The following is a 23,495-nucleotide window of genomic DNA, read 5'->3' as shown; positions in this document are numbered from 1 at the left end:
GTCTTCTCTGACCACACACACCTCTAAAATATCAACAAAAGTTAAAGGATATTAGGAAAAATTTAATTTGCCAATAATTAGTGGCCAAATACAATTCTAACCTCTGCAAGCTTTTCAAACCCCTGAGAATGCCCCTCTTGTCTCTCCACATGGCATTTTTGTGCATATCTGCGATTTCCATCCATTATAAATGCAACATGTTTAGGCACTGGACCAGCCTATTGGAAAAAATAGAGAACATGACAAAGTAATATTCATTCTTATTAAAGTTACAAATTAACAATTAAATTATGCAGTAACAACAAATGTAGTACACAAACCAACCTATACTGGCTGGATTTAAGTGTTACTGCTGTAATAAAGCAACACTAAATGACTAGTTGGTTTATGTAGGTTTTTTTTTCCATAGCATTCGTGTTTGGATATGTAAATGTTTCAGGCAAAAATAGGTATGCATTTAATATGTATCTGGTGATGTAGGGAGCATATTTTTCCGTTTAGTAGACTAAAACTATAAACTGTATCTGTGCCACTCATCAGCAGATCAATACGTTGCACAGCAAAGGTACCTACAGTGCATTCGAAAAGTATTCACAGCACTTCACTTTTTCCACATTTTAATGTTATAGTCTATTCCAAAATGGATTAAATTTATTATTTTCCGCAAAAAATCTACAAACAATATTCCATAATGACCACGTGAAAGAAGTTTGAAATCTTTGCAAATTTATTAAAAAAAAAAATCACATGTACATAAATATTCACAGACTTTGCTCAACACTTTGTTGAAGCACCTTTGGCAACAATTACAGCCTCGAGTCTTTTTGAGTATGATGCCACAAGCTTGGAACACCTATTTTTGGGCAATTTCTTCCATTCTTTGCAGAACCTCTCAAGCTCCATCAGGTTGTATGGAGAGCATCAGTGCACAGCCATTTTCAGATCTCTCCAGAGATGTTCAACCAGGTTCAAGTCTGAGCTCTAGCTGGGCCACTCAAGGACATTCACAGAGCCGTCCCGTAGCCACTCCTTTGTTATCTTGGCTGTGTGCTTAGGGTCGCTGTCCTTTTGAAAGATGAACCTTCACCCCAGTCTGATGTCCAGAGGGCTCTGGAGCAGGTTTTCATCAAGGATGTCTCTGTACATTACTGCATTCATCTTTACCCCGCTCCTGACTAGTCTCCCAGTTCCTGCCGCTGAAAAACATCCCCACAGCATGATGCTGCCACCATCACGCTTCACTGAAGGGATGATATTGGCCAGGTGATGAGCGGTGTCTGTTTTCCTCCAGACATGACGCTTCAGGCCACAGAGTTCAATCTTTGTTTCATCAGACCAGAGAATTTTATTTCTCATTGTCCGAGTCCTTTAGGTGCCTTTTGGCACACTCTAGGTGGGCTGTCATGTGCCTTTTACTGAGGAGTGGCTTCCGCCTGGCCACTCCATCATACAGGCCTGATTGGTGAAGTGCTGCAGAGATGGTTGTTCTTCTGGAAGGTTTTCCTCTCTCCCCAGAGAAATGCTGGAGCTCTGTCAGAGTGACCATCAGGTTCTTGGTCACCTCCCTGACTAAGGCCCTTCTCCCATAATCGCTCAGTTTGGCTGGGCGGCCTGCTCTAGGAAGAGTCCTGCTGGTTCCAAACTTCTTCCGTTTACGGATAATGGAGGCCACTGTGCTCATTGGGACACTCAATGCTGCAGACATTTTTCTGTACCCTTCCCCAGATCTGTGTCTCGATACAATCCTGTCTCAGAGGTGTACAGACAATATCTTGAACTTCATGGCTTGGTTTGTGCTCTAAGATGTAGGGCCTTATATAGACAGGTGTGTGCCTTTCCAATTTATATCCAATCAAATTGTAGTAACATTTCAAGGATGATCAGTGGAAACAGGATGCACCTGAGCGCAAGTTTGAGTGTCATGGCAAAGGCTGTAAATACTTATCTGCATGTGATTTTTTTTTTTCATTTATTTGTTTTTAATAAATTTGCAAAGATTTAAAAAAAAAAAAAAACTTCTTTCACGTTGTCTGTCATTATGGGGTATTGTTTTGTAAAAGTTTGAGGGAAAAAATGAATGTAATCCATTTTGGAATGAGGCTGCAACATAACAAATGTGGAAAAAGTAAAGCGCTGAGAATACTTTCCGGATGCACTGTATATATGCCAATCACCTCAGTTTTTCTACTGGTGTAGGTACTTTTGCATACATACAGTAGTTGTGAGTGTTGTTTATAGTCATTTGTAGAGTGTAACTTTAGATATGCTTTCCTACCTTTAAAACATTTGCACACAGCCTTTCAATCAATGACAGCTCCTTGTCACGAATCCAAGACATGATGTTGCAAATCTTGAAGACAAAATGAGGTAATTAGTGCACCTATAGAGACTTACGTCACAGTTGAAATTGTACTTGTGCTCCAGACATTTACTTTATCTACCTTTTTACCAAAGATTCTCCCAATCTTGACTGAGATTCTCAGGAGATTCAATTAGAAAACTAATGAATGAATCTTGGATGAAAACATTGATAAACTGACCACCACCGTTTTAAAAAACAGGGTCCAAAATTGAATTCAGAATATTCTGGTAAGTAATCAGGTACCAATATTATTTTATAAAAATGCAAGTACACTGCTCAAAATAAATAATAGGAACACTTTTTAATCAGAGTATAGTATCAAGTCAAATAAACTCCCTGGGATATTGATCTGATCAGTTAAGTAGCAGAGGGGTGTGTTAATCAGTTTCAGCCGATTTGGTGTTAATGAAATTAACAGGTGCACTAGATGGGCAACAATGAGGCGACCTCCGAAACAGGAATGGTTTTTCAGGTGGAGGCAACTGAGAATTTTTTCCCTACTCATCTTTTCTGACTGTTTTTCACTAGTTTTGTATTTGGCTAGGGTTAGTGTCACTACTGGTAGCATGAGGCGATACCTGGACCCTATAGAGGTTGCACAGTCAGTCCTGCTCATCCACGATGGCACATCAATACGTGCCATTGCCATAAGGTTTGCTGTGTCTCCCAGCACAGTCTCAAGAGCATGTAGGACATTCCAGGAGACAGGCAGTTACTCTAGGAGAGCTTGACAGGGCCATAGAAGGTCCTTAACCCATCAGTAGGACCGGTATCTGCACCTATTATGCAAGGAGGAACACGATGAGCACTGCCAGAGCCCTACAAAATTACCTCCAGCAGGCCACTGGTGTGAATGTCTCTGACCAAAAAAATCAGAAACAGACTTCATGAGGGTGGCCTGAGGGCCTGATGTCCTCTAGTGGGCCCTGTGCTCACTACCCACCACCGCGGATCTCGATTGGCATTTGCCATTGCACACCAGAATTGGCAGGTCCGCCACTGGTTCCCTGTGCTTTTCATAGATGAGAGCAGGTTCACCCTAAGCACATGTGAAAGACGTGAAAGGTTCTGGAGAAGCTGTGGAGATTGTTGTGCTGCCTGTAACTTCGTTCAGCATGACCGGTTTGGTGGTGGGTCAGTGATGATCTGGGGAGGCATATCCATGGACGGACGCACAGACCTCTACAGGCTAGACAATGACACCCTGACTGCCATTAGGTATCAGGATGAGATCCTTGGGACCAATTTTCAGACCCTATGATGGTGCAGAGGGTCCTGGGTTCCTCCTGGCCATACAAACTAATGAGTACCATTTTCAGTTGCTGCAGTTTGCTAATGAAATGTTAGCAAAATGGGACGAGCCTGCTGCATAATTTTTTCACTTTGATTTCCGGGGTGCCTTTAAATTCAGCCCCCTGTAGTTTATAGTTTTCATTTCCATCAAACGATGTGGCATCCTTTCGTTCCTAACACATTACCCAGTCCATATCAGTATAGATTTCCAGCATGATATTTTTCTGCATTGAGATCTGATGTGTTTTCAAAGTGTTCCTTTAATTTTTTTGAGCAGTGTATATATTTTCCTATATTTAGCTCATTTCACAGTAAGCAGATATAAGCACATAGCCCTAATAGAATTCCCTATTTAATACAGTGAAGGAAAAAATGCAAAGGTGAAATGTCTTGACTTGTTGAAACGTAAGTTCCATCCTTGTAAGTTACGAATTGAGAATTAGTCGGCCAAGCATGGGGCGAAAATTCGGTGAAAAACTGCTGGACAAACATTGGCTATATCCATTCAGATGCAGCCACTGTCAGAATACAAAAGCTGGCAGGGGAGGTTTCTTTATTCATGCTGTTAAGCAAGTATGAGAAATATTACAGTGTATGGCCAGTCTACTATTTTTTTTTTTTTTTTTAATAGGAAAAAAAAAAAAACATATAGAATAGAATAGAATGGTGGTAGTTGCAATTTTGTATAATGTAATATGCACTATATTGTCAAAAGTATTGGGACGTCTGCCTTTACACGCACATCACACTTTAATGGTATCCCAGTCTTAGTCCGTAGGGTGTAATATTGAGTTGGCCCACCCTTTGCAGCTATAACAGCTTCAACTCTTCTGGGAAGGCTGTCCACAAGGTTTAGGAGTGTCTATGGGAATGTTTGACCATTCTTCCAGAAGTGCATTTGTGAGGTCAGGCACGGATTTTGGTCAAGAAGGCCTGGCTCACAGTCTCCGCTAGTAGTACTTCGTGACTGGACGCAGCCGAGCTGCCCCGCCGCAGCAATTTTACGGTGAGCGGTCGGCAAGTGGTTAAAGCATCACCTATAGAGATTTTTAAGTACCGAAGTTTGGCGTCATTTTACGAGTGTACGCAGTTTTAAAGCGTGACATGTTGGGTATCTATTTACTCGGCGTATCATCATCTTTCACATTACTGTATATAAAAAAAATTGGGCTAACTTTAGTGTTTTGTTTTTTTTAATTCAGAAAACTTTTTTTTTCCCAAAAAAAAAAAAAAACTTGTTTGAAAAATTTCTGCGCAAATATCGTGTGACATAAAAAGTTGCAATGACCGCCATTTTATTCCCTAGGGTCTCTGCTAAAAAATATATATAATGTTTGGGGGTTCCGAGTAATTTTCTGGCAAAAAAATTATGATTTTTACATGTAAGAACGGAGTGTCAGAAATCGCTCGGTATGGATATGGTTAAAGGACTTTGTTTAAAAAAACACAATTTTTATTATTTATTTTATTTTTATTCTATTACTTTGTATGGTGATTTCGGGTGGCGCTGCACTGTAAAAATATTTAATCACTTACGGACAGCCCACCATGTATTTACGTTGGTACACTGACATTAAATACTGGGGGTTATGGCAGCAGATATCTGCCATAACCCAGGTGTTTTTTTAATACGGCGGGCGGTCCACTTTACCATAAGGGTGGTCCCAGTAGCAGATTCGCTGCAGGGTCACCTTTAAGGGCGGTGCGAGAGGTGCCCCTCCCGTCGCTTCCCGGTCGTTTTCCCCGCTTGCAGGAGCCATCAGTAGCGGAGAAAATGATCTCGGGCAGGAAGTCAAGTGAGGGCAAGATGGCCCTCACTTGACTCTATGGCCTTGGAGGACTGGAGCAACGTCATACATCGCTTCCTAGCAACGGCTTTAAAGAGCCCATTTTTTTAACCTTTTTTTTTTTTTTTTTTTTTAGTGTAGATCTGAGATCTTTTTGACCCCAGATCTCACATTAAAGAGGTCCTGTCATGCTTATTTCTATTACAAGGGATGCTTACATCCCTTGTAATAGGAATAAAAGTGATCAAATTTTTTTTTTTTTTTTAAAAAGAGTGTAAAAATAAAAAATAAAAATAAAATAAATAGGAAAATAAAAAAATTAAAGCGCTCCATCCCCGTTAGCGGATGCATACGCACGTTGCACACATATGTAAATGGTGTTCAAACCACACGTGAGGTATCGCCGCGGTCGCTAAGAGAGAAATAATTTGAGCCCTAGATCTCCTCGGTAACTCTAACCTGGTAACCTGTAGAAATGTTTAAAGTGTCGCCTATGGGGATTTTTAAGTACCAATGTTTGTCGCCATTCCACGAGTGCACGCAATTTTGAAGCATGGCATATTGGGTATCAATTTACTCTGCGTAACATTATCTTTCACATTATACAAAAATCGGGGCCAGACTTTTCTGCAATGTCAAGTTCTAAAACTGTGCACGCCTGTGGAGTTACAAAAAACCTATGGTACCCAAAATTCTCCATAGGCGATGCTTTAAAAGCCTTTACAGATCATCAGTTTAAAGGTAATTGTGAACTATGGCTCTAGAATTACTGCTGTCCCTCTAGCGATTGCGACAATGCTTCACATGTGTAGTGCAACTGATGTTTTCATACATGTGCTCACCCAATGCTTGATCCACCGACCATCTTTACATTGATAATGAGGCTAAGTTACTTTTGGTCCGTCAGCCATCTTGGACTTGATAGTGAGGCTTGCTGCTATCTGGTCCCAGCTGAGCGGCCATTTTCATTTTTCAAAATGAGGCTTGGATGGCTTTGTCTGCCATCTTACAATACAGGAAGTACCATTTGAGACAGAGATACATCGCTAAACTTGATCGTGAGGCTTGGTGCTATCTGGTTCTGGGCGAGCGGCCATTTTCATCTTTTAAAGTGAGGCCAATAATCATGGGGTCACCTCCCATGTACATATAAAAAAAAAAAAAGGCGTGAGGACAAGTATGGGTTTATGCCCCCAATGAGGTCACACATGACGAAACATGTTGGGCCAAGCTAATGCACGTGACGTCGCCACGCTTACTTGGACTGGTAATTTTTGTGAAGCATTGTTTCGAATCTCTATCATGCATCTTAGGATTGTTATGCATGCAAAGTGCGTATTGTTTTTATTCATGCGCGTAGTATTCAAACTTTGAAGTGCAATAAAAACTTTTAGACAATATGTGGATTCTTCCATTTTGATTTAATGTGGAATTTTATGCATTTATGGTCACCACTGATCTTACCATTGGTTGGATTCACGAGATATATTGCTGAACTCCAGCCAAACAATATTAATTGGATCAGGGCTCGACAATTCCCGGGCGCCAGGTCGCATTGGCGACTAGAAACTTAGTCCGGGCGCCTAGGATTTCAGCCATCTCCTGTCAGGCATCGGGACGCCGCTCTGTGATGCAGAGATTTGAAATCCCCGCGGCTCCTATCTCTGTGTCCTGACAAGGCATTTTAATTGGTCAGCATCGTCACATGGACGGCGCTGACCAATCAGAACCGGCTGCCTCTTCTCCAGTCTCCACTGTCAGCCCTCCTCGTTGCGGTCACCCGGCACATCAGGTAAGAGTGCTGGGTCCGCAGCTGAGCGGTGTGTGAGCAGGGCCGCCCGGTACAAGGGGTGGGCGGATCAATTTATTTTAGAAAGGGGGGCGCAGAGCAGGTGAAGTGCTGACAGTGTGTTACTTTCTGGGCAACAAGTGACGCCGGGCGCCGGTCGCGCTACAACACTGCAGAGCTGTAAGGAGGATGTGCCGAGTGCACTCCTGCATTCGGCACAAGCCTAGGACCCGGATTTCACTTCCCTGTCAGGCAGAGCCGCAGGGTAATCTCCGCCTGACAGATGCTTACGAGTCCCGGCAAGGCGCGACGTCACCGGGAGGCGGGATCGGAGAGCACCATAGAGAGCCGCCGGGAAGGAATCAGCCAGCCAGCGCATCCGAAAAGTAAGCAGATTTGCATCTACAGTTGAATTGGCATACTCTGGGGGGGGGGGGGGGGGGGGCAGAGGTTATATAATTACCAATGGTAATATGCAGCATGAGGGGGTTAATGTATTGCCACTGGTCACTAATGCATTAGTGACCAGTGTCAGAAAATAAACCCCTTTGTGCTGCATTAGTGGCATTAGTATCGGTGTTCATTTATGCTGCAGCATGTAGGGGTTTATAAACACTGCCACTAATGCAGCACAAAGGGGTTAATTTTCTGACACTGGTCACTAATGCATTAGTGACCAGTAGCAATACATTAACCCCCTTCATGCTGCATTTTACAAATACCATTGGTAATTAACCACTTGCCCACCTGCCGCAGTACATATACTGCAACAGGGCTGTAACTACAGGACCTGCAGTGTACCCATACATCGCTGCCTGTTTAAGGCGCATGCCCTCACCCGTCAACTCCCCTGGGAGGGCTCTGTACAAAGGGAATGGTTGCTTTGTTTCTTCTCCCTACTAAGCAGGGAAAATAAACAAATCAATCCGCATTAAAAATCAGCACACAATACATACATTGCACATTGTTATATACACTCTATAAATCTGCTTTAAAATGCATAGACGTGTGTGGGGGAGCAGAGCAGGCCATTTTCTGAGTGTATAGGAGGAAGGTGGAGGTGATGTAGTGCCACACTTCTGGAGAATTCTTCTGTACACACCATAGAGCTGTACATATACACATCTGCCTGAGACTTTCACTCTCTCCCTCCCTCTCTCTCCTTCTCTCTCTCTCACCCCTCCCCTTCTTTCCCTTTATTTCCCTTTATTTCTTTCTTTCTTTTTTTTTCTGGGCGCGGGGCAGATTTTTTTTTAAAAAACTGGCTCCTAACTTTTTTAGCTGGCTCCTAGATTCAAAGAAAATTTGTCAACCCCTGAATTGGATCTCTGCTTGATGGGATTGTCATAGTTACTCTGATTAGACTCTGTAGTGGAGTCCTCATATTGCTTGTGGTTGGTGAAGGCTCAAGTTGTGATTGTCAACGTGGATTGAACACTCCCTTTTTGCAAAGTGTCACTGTGGTGTTTTGGAAGACCTAATCTGGACCTTTTTCCACTTATATATGCACATATGTTTGTTCAATATTTTAAATGATATATTTCAATTCAATCGAGTCACCTTGTACATTATCACATAGCGCTGCAATTTACACAATTATCACTGTTGCGTAGTTTGACAATTTTTTTGCCAGCAGCTTTTTTTCTGTTTACCTATTAGCGCATTTTTCTATTATTGTTTTATACATACATGTGCTTACCTAATGCTTTTTATATGGCGTGTGTACAGAGGTGACGGGTGCTTTAAAAGAAAAAAAAAAAAAAAAAAAAAGTTTTAAGTTTATTTTTTTTTTTTTACTGCTATCATAAGGGGGCTAACAATCCCTCTATGTGATAGCATGGGCAGGTGACAGGTATTCTTTATGGAGAAGGCCAAAGAAAAAACGAGCGCAAATTTTTATATAAAGGCCCGTACACACGTACCGATCGTCGGCATACAAACGTCGGTGGACGAAGGATCTGCCGATTGTACGCGTGTTAGTATGGTGCCTCCGACAGATGTCTGCGCACAATCCGCGGACAAAAGTCTTTCGTGCAAACATGAAAATATTTGTATGCCGACACCAGAACGGACGATTGTTCGCCTGTCAGTACACAATTCGGCCGACAGACCGCAGATTTGCAAGACTGGGCATGCTCAGAAAATAGAAAACACAGGGAAAGTTAACCATTACATGACATCACTTCTGCAGTCGGCGGACAAAATTCTTGTGCTGTCCTTGTGCTGTCTTTGCACTTTTCAGCAGACACCGACATCCCGGGGAGAAAAGAGGAACATTTGTAAGCCGACCATCGGTACGTGTGTACGGGGCTTAACCCAAACCTGGCTGGGATGAACAGCCAGGTTTGGGTTGTATAAGAATTTGCGCTAGTTTTTTTCTTTGGCCTTACACATATGTAGTACATCTACAGTTGACCAGCAGCATTTTCTTTTTTTTCCCTCACCATTCATTACAGATTATTTCCATTTACCCAATTTTGACATCCAAGGCGCTTGACTATACATTTTTTCTTTATGGAGACATTAGGAGTCTGCTAGATACCCCAATGTCTCCCCTGTCCTTCTATGCAGCTATTCAAACACAGATCATGTGTTCCCCGAGTTTTTCCTGCTTTTACCAGGGGAGCCATTTCCTGCGTTCCCAGGCTCTCTAGAGGAATGAGAGCGCAGGGGAACCACCACAGATACCACTGGCAAGGGGGCACCCCATTTGAGAGCCCCATTAAAGTAATTGGGTGGATTTAAAACGGTCTGATCAATTTTACCAGAAATCCCTTCAACGACTGTAACCAAGCTCACAGCACCAGCAGTTATGATCTAGATTCAATCACTTGTCTTGTTTTTAAACAGGCCTTGGTAGACAAGTGGTTGAACTTATTTTCATTAAAGTACAGTACTAGACTACTATAACCCATTCTTTGACAGCTCATGTGATTGACACATGACCCCCTCTTAATTAAAATAAATAAAAGGGTCTTCGCATGCTTCAAGAGTCCCAAAGCAAGATAAGCGGAAAGCACATTTGAAAGGCACACTATGTTTCATAAATGTGCAAGAGGTGTTTTTTTGTTTTAAACAGTGGTAAGGCCACACCATTGCTTTATATATGGGTTGCCAAGTTGATCATACTAACTTTGCATGTAACAAAGGTGACAGTCATAGTTTTGCAGCTGTTAAGTCATCTTCTTTTGCATCAATGACCCAAAACTAGTAAAGCAGACAAGGACTTCTGATTTACCTCTTACGTTTCCCTAATGCATATGTGTTCCCAATCAACTACTCAGAAAGCAATAAAGTGATTCAATCATGAGGGACGTAAGGGACTGTCATTACAGGCCTGGTAAAAATGCTTGCTGCATGGCTGTGTCTCTTTTTTAAGTAATGGCGCTTTTCCACTGCATGGAACCGAACGGTTCGGCTCGCTTTTGTGCTTTTCCACTGCTGGTACCTCATGGTATGGTGTAGGAACGGTTCGGTACGGCGACACTTTTCCACTGCATGGAACCGAATGGTACGGCTCTCAAAAACAGTACCACCTCGATTGTGGTTCCAACAGGTACCATACCCGGTACCATATCCCACAATCCTTTGCATGCAGTCACTACTAGCCACTGATTGGTCAGAGAATCCCACCCACCCCTTTGTTATCCCACCCACTTAACTTTAGTACTACTTTAGTGGAAAAGCAAACCATACCATACCGTACCGAACCGTTCCAACACCGTACCATGCGGTACCAGCAGTGGAAAAGCAAACCGGGCCAAGCAGGGCCGAGCTGGTACTTGCAGCGGAAAAGTGCCATAAGTGACCCGGAACAAGCAAGCTGAAAATGAATGAGAATCACATGAGAATACTTTTAGAATTGTCCTGAGTCAGTGGAAGAAATAAAGCCAATGAGGTTGATTTACTAAAGGTAAATATACTGTGCTCTGGAAATGCACTGCGAGACCAGTTGCTCTAGATCTGAAGGAACGCTCTGAAATGAGGGGAAGCTCTGCTGATTTCTATCATGTGCAAGCAAAAATTCAGTTTTTTATTTCCTTGCATGTCCCCCTCAGATCTACAGCGATTGCATGTGCAGTGCACAGACTATTTACCTTTAGTAAATCAACCCCATTGAATCAGTAGGAAGAAATGGCCAGCCGTGGCAGCATTCACAATAATCCCATGCCTGGTTTGCTTAATAACCACTGGCTCATAACAGCCAGGCAACCTACTTAAAAATATCTTCCCCTACGTTTGATCATCAGTAATAGGCTGAGGCTCTATGAACTTCGGTGGCCTACCTACAAGACTAGACCTTGGAGAACTGTGATCATGTATGGCAGACTTTCTCAACCTTTTCAACACAGAGGAACCCTTGAAATAACTCTCCAGTCTCAAGCAACCCCAGATAAAAATGACTATCTACATCTATTGTTACATTAGTGTGTTGTCAGTGGGAAGGCCCGTACACATGATAAGAAAATTGGAAGCAAAATTTCACCTGTTGATTTTCAGATCCTTAGTCCAGTGCTTTCGACAGCCGATTATGAATTTTTATACGACAAAAGCTGAATGTGCAGGCTATAAAATTTTTGTCCTACATGAACACAACGTCCAATTTTTGTTTAATTAGTACAGTTTTCATCGGAACAAAATCATGAGAGCAACACTACGCATGCTCAGAAACTAAAGAATACATACAAAACAATTCAACACATTACATCACTTCTGAAGTTGAATTCTTTTTGTATGTTGAGTAACCTCTTCGCTTTGGATATGAGACTAGCATGCAACAAAAAACGTAGGAAAATTTGTCTGATAATCTGATCGTGTGTACGGCTCTTTACACTTGTGGTTATTGGAAAGAATTACCCCCTTATAGATAGCTAAAAAGATCATTGGTGTCAGGGAGAACTTATCTGAGAGGCAGAAACTGGTCATTGCTCAAGAAACCCCTAGGGATCCATTGGACCCTGATGGATGGTATCTACGTCCTAAGGGACTGTTCCTGTTTCTGCCTTAGTCCTCTCTTCTTGACACACACACACACACACACACACACACACACACACACACACACACACACACACACACACACACACACACACACACACACACACACACACACACACACACACACACACACACACACACACACACACACACACACACACACACACACACACACACACACACACACACACACACACACACACACACACACACACACACACACACACACACACACACACACACACACACACACACACACACACACACACACACACACACACACACACACACACACACACACACACACACACACACACACACACACACACACACACACACACACACACACACACACACACACACACACACACACACACACACACACACACACACACACACACACACACGGGTTGCCACCTCATCCCTTTAATTCAGAACACATATTAATTACACAGGTTCTGTGGCTGATAGAATGCACATAACGCACCAAGTGAGTTTAATTACCACCTTACTCCGCCACAGAACCTGTGTAATTAATGTGTCCTGGTTTAAAGGGATGAGGTGGCAACCCTAATACACACACCTCTTTCCTAATAATTATCAAGTCAAACCTCTGCTACCTTCTGTCCCAATGTCACCCTGCACCATTAGAGCACAGACACGCATAGAGGTTTTAAAGAACTGTCTTTAGTTGACAATCATATCCCTTACCCGACCAGCATCACCTTTAGGTCCTGTAACACTTCCGCATTCGCCGGCAGCCTGCGGCGCACCGCTCTGACGTCGGTTGCTGTAGACGTTGATGACGTTAAGGCAAAGTCCGAGCTGTTCGTGTTCTAGAATGAATGGGACCGCTGAGCGGGAGAGCTTTCCAGAGCTGCCTCTAGGGGGAGCTGTGCGGCGTGCTTCTAGTGGTACAGCTCATCTTTACATTGGGCTGTAATATGACATAATCCATTTACTTTGAAGGACGATAGAATTACCAGCGAGAGGAGACTGTGCCTGTGCTGATGGGGGAGGTGTGAACAGGAGTAGGGAGGGCTGGGTGAAAGGTGAGCAGGCGGTTTATCAAGCGAAGTGAGTAGAAACCTGCGATGGAGGACTTTTATATATATATATATATATATATATATATATATATAAACAGAAATTGAAGGCCATAAGGTGCAATATTCTTATTCCAACTGACCCTCATTTGAAGGGACTGACCCTCTGAGAATCAAATCCCTGTTTCTCTCTTTGTGGTCCCAGGAACAATCAGTTGAGACCAAATCACCATGTATTCAAGATGTAACAGTGCCACCTGCAGGCAGTACACAGCAACACTTTTTTCCCCCTGCATACACAGTAACAAACCACTTAGGGTAAGCCCCATTCACACTTGGCGATTTGGAATCGCAGCAGTTCCCTATTCATTCTAAAGTGGGTGAGACACTATGGGAAAATAGGAAGAAACATTCCGTACAAGGCAGAACGGTTTGATAATTGTATAGTGTGTTCACAAAATGTGGACATCCAATTCAGATTTTCCAAATGAAAATTTTCAAAACGACAAACTCCAAATTTTTTCCTATACATAAACAGAAATAAAAAATTTAATTTAAAATGTTTGGTACCCCACCATTTTATATTCCTAATATCTGGCTGCTGTACCATGTACTTGTATGAAAAATTATCCTGTTCTCTTTGTATTGCTTACTTTATGTAACTATCCCTAGTGTTCCTGCCAGTCTCTCTGCTTTCCTATTAACCACTTGCCGACCGCTCACATGGAGCATACTGCGGCAAAGTGGCTTGATTCCGTCCAGCGACGTAGACCTACGTCGCTGGACTCCTCCCCTTGTGGGCGGCGCGCGCGCTCCCGCTGTATTCAGACACAGCGGGAGTCGGGCCAGGGGAGGAGAGGTGGTGATCACCGTCGCTCTTCCCCGATCGTCGGGATCGAGTGAGGAAATCCGCCCGCTTGTGTAAACAAAGCGGGCGGATCTCCTCTGTGACAGACAGTCACAGATTACAGGATTCAGCATAGCTGAACCTGCGATCTGTGCCTGTGTCACACAGTCCCCTCCCCCCCACACACGTCAGTAAGCACCAGGCATACATTTAACCCCTTCCCTGCCAGTGTCATTATTACAGTAACAGTGCATATTTATAGCACTGATTACTGTAGTTATGTCACTGGTACCCTGAAAAGTGTCAAAAATGTCAGTCAAGGGTCCGATCCGTCCGCCGCAATGTCGCAGTCCCGCAAAAAAAAAACGCAGATCGCCGCCATTACTCATTAAAAAAAAAACAACAATAAAAATGACTTAAATCTTTCCCGTAGTTAGTAGCTGCGATAACTTTTTGCACAAACCAATCAAAATACGCTTATTGCGGTTTTTTTACCAAACATATGTAGCAGAAAACAAATTGGCCTAAAATGTTAAAAAATGTTGAAGTATTCGGCCCCCTTGAACTTTTCGACCTTTTGCCACATTTCAGGCTTCAAACGTAAAGATATAAAACTGTAATTTTTTGTGAAGAATCAACAACAAGTGGGACACAATCATGAAGTGGAACAAAATTTATTGGATATTTCAAACTTTTTTAACAAATAAAAAACTGAAAGATTTGGTGTGCAAAATTATTCAGCCCCCTTAATTTAATGCTTTGTAGCGCCACCTTTTGCTGCGATTACAGCTGTAAGTCGCTTGGGGTATGTCTCTATCAGTTTTGCACATCGAGAGACTGAAATTTTTGCCCATTCCTCCTTGCAAAACAGCTCGAGCTCAGCGAGGTTGGATGGAGAGCGTTTGTGAACAGCAGTTTTCAGTTCTTTCCACAGATTCTCTATTGGATTCAGGTCTGGACTTTGACTTGGCCATTCTAACACCTGGATATGTTTATTTGTGAACCATTACATTGCAGATTTTGCTTTGTTTTGGATCATTGTCTTGTTGGAAGACAAATCTCCGTCCCAGTCTCAGGTCTTTTGCAGACTCCATCAGGTTTTCTTCCAGAATGGTCCTGTATTTGGCTCCATCCATCTTCCCATCAATTTTAACCATCTTCCCTGTCCCTGCTGAAGAAAAGCAGGCCCAAACCATGATGCTGCCACCACCATGTTTGACAGTGGGGATGGTGTGTTCAGGGTGTTGAGCTGTGTTGCTTTTACGCCAAACATAACGTTTTGCATTGTTGCCAAAAAGTTTGATTTTGGTTTCATCTGACCAGAGCACCTTCTTCCACATGTTTGGTGTGTCGCCCAGGTGGCTTGTGGCAAACTTTAAACAACACTTTTTATGGATATCTTTAAGAAATGGCTTTCTTCTTGCCACCCTTCCATAAAGGCCAGATTTGTGCAGTATACGACTGATTGTTGTCCTATGGACAGAGTCTCCCACCTCAGCTGTAGATCTCTGCAGTTCATCCAGAGTGATCATGGGCCTCTTGGCTGCATCTCTGATCAATCTTCTCCTTGTATGAGCTGAAAGTTTAGAGGGACGGCCAGGTCTTCGTAGATTTGCAGTGGTCTGATACTCCTTCCATTTCAATATTATCGCTTGCACAGTGCTCCTTGGGATGTTTAAAGCTTGGGAAATCTTTTTGTATCCAAATCCGGCTTTAAACTTCTCCACAACAGTATCTCAGACCTGCCTGGTGTGTTCCTTGTTCTTCATGATGCTCTCTGTGCTTTAAACGGACCTCTGAGACTATCACAGTGCAGGTGCATTTATACGGAGACTTGATTACACACAGGTGGATTTTATTTATCATCATTAGTCATTTAAGTCAACATTGGATCATTCAGAGATCCTCACTGAACTTCTGGAGAGAGTTTGCTGCACTGAAAGTAAAGGGGCTGAATAATTTTGCACGCCCAATTTTTCAGTTTTTTATTTGTTAACAAAGTTTGAAATATCCAATAAATTTCGTTCCACTTCCTGATTGTGTCCCACTTGTTGTTGATTCTTCACAAAAAAAATACAGTTTTATATCTTTAATGTTTGAAGCCTGAAATGTGGCAAAAGGTCACAAAGTTCAATACTTTTGCAAGGCACTATATAGATATATATATATCTCTATAATGTATAGGGGGTCTAAGTAATTTTCTAGCAAAAAATACTGATTTTAACTTGTAAAAAAGATGTGTCAGAAATAGTCCTGGTCCTTGGTGGTTAAACAGCATGAGATTACAATTAGGAAATTTGACATCATGCATTTCTTCTGGCATCCATGAGGTGGCAGCAGCCTCTTGAGAAACCCTAACTGGATGACAATTAGTTTGATTAAGCCCTGTGTACCATAAACTGTCATTTTTAAAACTAAAAACTTGTTGTCACTTTTTTTCATTCTTTGTTGCTTTCCTGTGCTGTTGATTTTCTTTAGGCCCCGTTCACATAGGGGCGATCCGACTTAGAGGGGCGACCTCCGAGGTCGCGGTGCGAGCAGTGCGCCGCGACCTCGGAGCGGCCGCCACGGACTTCATAACATTGAAGTCTATGGCGGTTGCCTCCGGGTCGCCCCAAAGAAGCTCCGGACCCTTTTTCTAAGTCGGAGCGACTTGTGTCGCTCCTATTAGAACGGGTCCGCAGCTTCCCTATGGAATGCGACCTACGGCGACCTGTGAGGCGACCAGGTCGCCTCACAGGTCGCCTTAGTGTGAACGGGGGCTTAGCCTTCTTGAAGCCACTTTCTTGCGATGTTAATGCACTCCAGAACTGGCTGCAAGGCATTTCTGAAGCCGGGTTTACTCATGGCGACTACAGCCGACTTCGCCTTCATGTGTGTTACAATTGCCACTTGTAGTCTCCATTGGAAGCCTATGTGACAGGCTGACAATGTAAGAACATAGTTGGGAGACAGGGACAGAGAATTATCACCCTAAAACAGGAAGTGCCGGATCAAGGATCTTTTAAGCAAGGGTCACTAGGTAATATTTAAAAAAAAAAAAATGGTTTACAATATTGAAATAAATTTTTAAATTTATGTTAACAGGTTAAAGCTATATATTTTAACCACTTAAGCCCCGGAGGATTTTCCTGCTAAAAGACCAGGGGGTATTTTGCGATTCGGCACTGCGTGAATTTAACGGACAATTGCGCGGTCGTGCGACGCTGTACCTAAACGAATTTGACGTCCTTTTTTTCCCACAAACAGAGCTTTCTTTTGGTGGTATTTGATCACCTGTGCGATTTTTTGATCACGCGCTATAACCAAAAAAAGAGCGACAATTTTGCAAAAATAGCAATATTTTTCACATTTTTTTATATGAAATTCCCCAAAAAAAAAATGTAAAAATCAAAATTTTTTAACATTTTTGGCCAATTTGTTTTATCCTACCTATGTTTGGTAAAAAAAATCGCAAAAAGCGTATTTTGATTGGTTTGCGCAAAAGTTATCGCGTTTACTAACAAAGGGAAAGATTTTTGTCATTTTTGTTGTTTTTTTTTTTAACGCGTAATGGCGGCGATCTGCGATTTTTTTTGCGGTACTGCGACATTGCGGCGGACAGATCGGACCCTTGACTGACATTTTTGACACTTTTGGGGTTACCAGTGACATTTCTACAGTAATCAGTGCTATACATATGCACTGTTACTGTAAAAATACACTGGCAGTGAAGGGGTTAACTTTATTTGGGAGGGAGGGGCTGTGTGTGTCCCTAGGGGCGTGATTCTTACTGTGATTGGCTGTGGCTCTAGCTGTAAGGACACTGATCAACGGATCTACATACTAGATCCGAGTAATCAGTGTCTTTACAGCGATGAGAATGACAGGCAGCTTGTTTACACAAGCTGCCTGACATTCTCCCTCTTCCCCCGACGATCGCCGAGTGGCCGGCGGACATCGGGTCCGCTGGTCACACGCGCGGGGGGGTGCGTGACCGCGCGGGAGCGCGCCTCCGCGGGCGCGCGCTCGCTCCCCAGACCCTCCCAGGCTAGTGACGTTAATTAACGTCACTCTGCCTGGCAGGGGCTGACCGCCGCAGTAAATCTACTTGCGGCGGTCGGCAAGCAGTTAAAGTGTATCTATGGGTAAAATGTAGAGCCTGTCACTGTGGAAAGTAAAAAGCCTGCTTTGGATTGGGGATAGCCCCACACTGCAAGGGTTACATGCTCATTTAAGGCTAGGGACCAGGGAAAGCAGTTTTTTTCTCATTTTGGATAGAGTAAGGCAGGGGTTTAACCCCTGGCAGTTTATTTTTTGCCATCTGTGTCCCATTGGGGAGATTTCTCCTCACTTCCTGTCTCATACCCAAAACAGGAAGTGAGAGGAAAACCCTGCAAATTAGGTGCATTGCTTGGGGATCTAATGTCCACCAGATCTAATGTCCCCATTGGAAGATTTCCCCTCTATTACTTTACTAGGGGCCAACCAAAAATTTGGGATTTTCTTTTACTTTCACTTTTAATGATAATGGTAAACAGGACAAATAGAGAGGGTGAAACGGGGAAAAAAAAACTGACAGGGGATCTAAACCGTCTCCATTCTATCCAAAGCGAAAAAAAAAAAAGGTTTAGCCTTTAGTTGAACTTTAACAAAGTCAGAGAATCTGCAAATGCTGGTGCATAGTGACTCACTCTTCTCTATGCTTTGGGTCAGTGGTGCCGCCCCCCCCCCCCCCCATCCATGCGTCTGACCCCCTAATCTACATGCGGGACTCCGGACGCATGGAGTTCAATGGGGCTTTTTTTTGTTTTTAACCATGTGATTAGAGCCAGAGGCTCTCACAGGCTAAAAAAAGGGTGGGTCCAGGGCACAGAGCAGTGTGGTGTGGTCGGGGGGGGGGGGGGAGTATGATGCGGTCGGTCTGCCACCGGTCTGTAAGACAGGTAAGCTGCCACTGCTTTGGGTACCTGTCTTACAGACTGAAGGGAATCTGTGATAGCAGAGGATCAAGTAAGCAAGATTGCATCCCCATTATAAAGGAGGATTTCTAAATCATATATTCATTTCCACATTATATTTCATTTATTTCTTGGCCACTCGTTTTAATCTGAACGATCTTGAAGTTTGTAAACGTACTTGTTGAAGAATTCCCACACATTTGTTTCCTTGAATTCTGTGACACTATATCCTGTGAGTAGGCACTGATGTCTCACACATTTCACAGAGCCTGTCTTTTCATCTACAGAGTTGCTGAGAGGAGGAGTTTCAGGAGGTGAAATCAGTATAGGAATTACTGCTTGCGGACAGCAAGGTACCATGGGATATGTAGTCCTTAGAAGGTGAAAGTAAACAGCAGAGGAGAAGCTGCAAAGCATGCTGGGAATCCAGGAAGATGTGGAAAGAGATGACCAGCAGACAGGCAGAACTCAGAACATGAAAGGAGATTTTTCAAGTACGCTTATATTGGATTGTCAAAAATAACTATAGTTTGTAATGCTATTACAATGCTGATGTAATGAAGTGAAAGTGTGTGCTGTGGCTCTAAATATCTTTTAATTCTGAGGTCATGCCAAACCAGCAATTAATACAATATTACAATAGCAATAATATAAATAGTAATAAAAACACTAAGGCAGGGTACACATGGGGCTAATTATAAGCTGGTTCTAATGACCTTTTATCAAAGGGACATGCTGCAAAAACCAGCATCCGATCAGCGCTTGCAGCCAATGGCTGCAAACACCAATCAGTGTGTTATGGTGGGGGCAGTGCCTCTGTCAGAACACAAAGGCACAGCAGTGGAGATCGCCGCACTAACATCGCCTGTATTAGTGCGGCGATCTGACAGTTTTTTTTTTTTTTCGTTTAGCCCCCTGGGTTGATCGAAAAAATAAAAATGTAAGTACAATATCTCACAAAAGTGAGTACACCCCTCACGTTTTTGTAAATATTTTATTATATCTTTTTATGTGACAGCACTGAAGAAATGACACTTTGCTACAATGTAAAGTAGTGAGTGTACAGCTTGTATAACAGTGTACATTTTCTGTCCCCTCAAAATAACTCAACACACAGCCATTAATGTCTAAACCGCTGGCAACAAAAGTGAGTACACCCCTAAGTGAACAAGTCCAAATTGGGCCCAACGTATCAATATTTTGTGTGGCCACCAATTTTTCCAGTACTGCCTTAACCCTCTTGGGCATGGAGTTCACCAGAGCTTCACAGGTTGCCACTGGAGTCCTCTTCCACTCCTCCATGAGGTCATCACAGAGCTGGTAGATGTTAGAGACCTTGCGCTCCTCCACCTTCCGTTTGAGGATGCCCTACAGATGCTCAATAGGGTTTGGGCCTGGAGACATGCTTGGCCAGTCCATGACCTTTACCCTCAGCTTCTTTAGCAAGGCAGTGGTAGTCTTGGAGGTGTGTTTGGGGTCGTTATTCATGTTGAAATACTGCCCAGTTTCCAAAGGGAGGGGATCATGCTCTGCTTCAGTAATTCACAGTACATGTTGGCATTCATGGTTCCTTCAATGAACTGTAGCTCCCCAGTGCTGGCAGCACTCATGCAGCCCCAGACCATGACGCTCCCTCCACCATGCTTGACTGTAGGCAAGACACACTTGTCTTTGTACTCCTCACCTGGTTGCTGCCACACACGCTTGACACCATCTGAACCAAATAAGTTTATCTTGGTCTCATCAGACCACAGGACATGGCTATAGTTATCCATATCCTTAGTCTGCTTGTCTTGAGCAAACTGTTTGCATGCTTTCTTGTGCATCATCTTTAGAAGAGGCTTCCTTCTGGGACAACAGCCATGCAGACCAATTTGATGCAGTGTGGGACGTATGGTCTGAGCACTGACGGACTGAACCCCCACCCCTTTAACCTCTGCAGCAATGCTGGCAGCACTCATACGTCTATTTCCCAAAGACAACTTCTGGATATGATGCTGAGCATGTGCACTCAACTTCTTTGGTCGACCATAAGGAGGCCTGTTCTGAGTGGAACCTGTCCTGTTAAACCGCTGCATGGTCTTGGCCACCATGCTGCACCTCAGTTTCAGGGTCTTATCAGTCTTCTTATAGCCTAGGTCATCTTTATATAGAGCAACAATTCGTTTTTTCAGATCCTCAGGGAGTTCTTTGCTATGAGGTGCCATGTTGAACTTCCAGTGACCAGTATGAGAGAGTGGGAGCGATAACACCAAATTTAACACACCTGCTTCCCATTCACACCTGAGACCTTGTAACACTAACAAGTCACATGACACCGGGGAGGGAAAATGGCTAGTTGGGCCCAATTTGGACATTTTCACTTAGGGCGTGTACTCACTTTGTTGCCAGCGGTTTAGACATTAATGGCTGTGCGTTGAGTTATTTTGAGGGGACAGCAAATTTACACTGTTTTACAAGCTGTACAATCACTACTTTACATTGTAGCAAAGTGTAATTTCTTAAGTGTTGTCACATGAAAAGATATAATAAAATATTTACAAAAATGTAAGGGGTGTACTCACTTTTATGTACCAGGCTTAGAAATAATTCCCATCTAATCCATTTTCACCAAAAAGATTCACTGTCTGCCAGCACATACTGTAAATGTGTACATAACTCCTAAATGTCCAAAAGACCAAATATCTCTGTTCCTCGTTCATCCTCAGCAGGCCCTCTTTTTGGTCTATTATATACAGTTACAGTATATACATGTACAATTTTAATACCAAATGTTTTATGCTGTACTAAATCTTTTATCCAACCTCTTTATTACTACATTTTTTATTTTGAAAAGCTAGCATAAGGCATCTTTCACATGAGCAGCAGTTTATACTGCTCTCTGAAAAGCAATCTGTGCTGATTGCTTTTCAGAGGGTGTCAGAGCAGCGGTTTCCAGCCATTCTGGAAGAGATTCTGCCACCTCCTAAATGCATGCTTTTTTTGGCTGTTTTTTTTTTACCATCCATACAGTATATACATTGTGTATTTACATACAGTGGGGAAAATAATTATTTGATCCCCTGCAGATTTTGTAAGTTTTCCCATTTACAAAGAAGTGAAGGATCTATAGTTATCATAGGTGTATTTTAAATGATAGATGCAGATTATCAACCAAAAATCCTGAAAAAACACAAGTTACAAAAGTTATAAATTGAGTTGCAGTTCAGGGAGTAAAAAAAGTATTTGATCCCCTACCAACCAAAAATAATTCTGGCTCCCACAGACTGGCTACAGTATGTGCTCATGTGGTACACAGATTAGTCCTGTCAATTTAAGAAGGTGTTCCTAATGAAAACTTATGTGTATAAAAGACACCTGTCCACAGAATTTCTTTCCTTTCATCCATTCAAACCCACCATCATCGGCAAGACCAAAGAGCTGTCATTGGAAGTCATGGACAAGATTATAGACCTGCACAAGGCTGGAATGGGCTACAAGACCACCAGCAAGAAGCTTGGTGAGAAGGAGACAACTGTTGGAGCTATAATTCACAAATGGAAGAAATACAAAATAACCATTAATCGCTCCATGCAAGATTTCATGGGGTAAGGATGATCAAGAGAAAAGTGAGGGATCAGCCCAGAACTATACGGGAGGAGCTTGTGACTGATCTCAAGGCAGTTGGGACCACAGTCGCCAAAAAAAACATTGGTAACACTATACGCTGCCATGGACTGAAATTCTGCAGTGCCCGCAAGGTCCCTCTCCTCAAGAAGGTACATGTAGAGCTGCACGATTCTGAATAAAATGAGAATCACGATTCTTTTGCTTAGAAAAAAGATCACAATTCTCTCATGATTCTCGGAGTAACATCATCCTTTTACATTATACAAATAGATTGGGCTAACTTTACTGTTTAGTTTTTTTAAATTAATTAAAGTGTACTATTTTCCAAACAACTGCGTTTGAAAGACTTCTGCGCAAATACAGTGTGACATAAAAGATTGCAACGATTAACAATTGCCATTTTATTCTCTAGGGTCTCTGCTAAAAAAAAAAATATATATATATATATATATATATATATATATATATATATATATATATAGGCTATAACTAAAACTAAATAAAATATTGACATCATCAAAATTAACACATGTATTGCACCACCGCATACGCATAAGTAAGGAGCATCTACTAAGCTGCTGAAAACTAAACAATTAAGAAAAAGGCTTTTCTTATATTTTTCCCTAATATTTAATGTTGGTAATATATTCAGGTAATATGTGCAATGACATTACAGCCAATGGAGTTTACAGCAGTGTTAATTTCGTCAACGAAAACGTTTTCGTCACCACTTTCGTCACCGGCATTTTTCAACTGACGAAAACGAGACGCAAAGTATAGCACATTTTTGTCAAATGACGACAACTATGACAAAAATCAAATCC

General features: G+C 42.6%; 1 protein-coding gene across 2 annotated transcripts in view; it reads right to left on the bottom strand.

The window, feature by feature from the left end:
- DHDDS (dehydrodolichyl diphosphate synthase subunit) overlaps positions 1-13,055 on the bottom strand; it is a 67,094-nt gene extending 54,039 nt beyond the window's left edge. Inside the window, exons 1-3 of one of the 2 annotated variants that reach the window (XM_082244689.1) lie at positions 12,941-13,055; positions 2,276-2,350; positions 102-218 (exon numbers count right to left, since the gene is read on the bottom strand). In XM_082244689.1, the coding sequence (XP_082100815.1) occupies positions 102-218; positions 2,276-2,338 (180 nt within the window). In that variant the 5' untranslated portion in view covers positions 2,339-2,350; positions 12,941-13,055. The remainder of the gene's footprint in view (positions 1-101; positions 219-2,275; positions 2,351-12,940) is intronic. The other variant, XM_082244690.1, reaches the window with a different exon arrangement.
- Between the last annotated feature and the right edge of the window lie 10,440 nt (positions 13,056-23,495).

This window comes from Pelophylax lessonae (assembly GCF_965119305.1).
Source record: "Pelophylax lessonae genome assembly, chromosome: 2".
Classification (NCBI taxonomy): domain Eukaryota; kingdom Metazoa; phylum Chordata; class Amphibia; order Anura; family Ranidae; genus Pelophylax; species Pelophylax lessonae.
The sequence above is the reverse complement of the archived record's forward strand: the minus strand, read 5'-3'. Positions and strand labels throughout refer to the sequence as shown.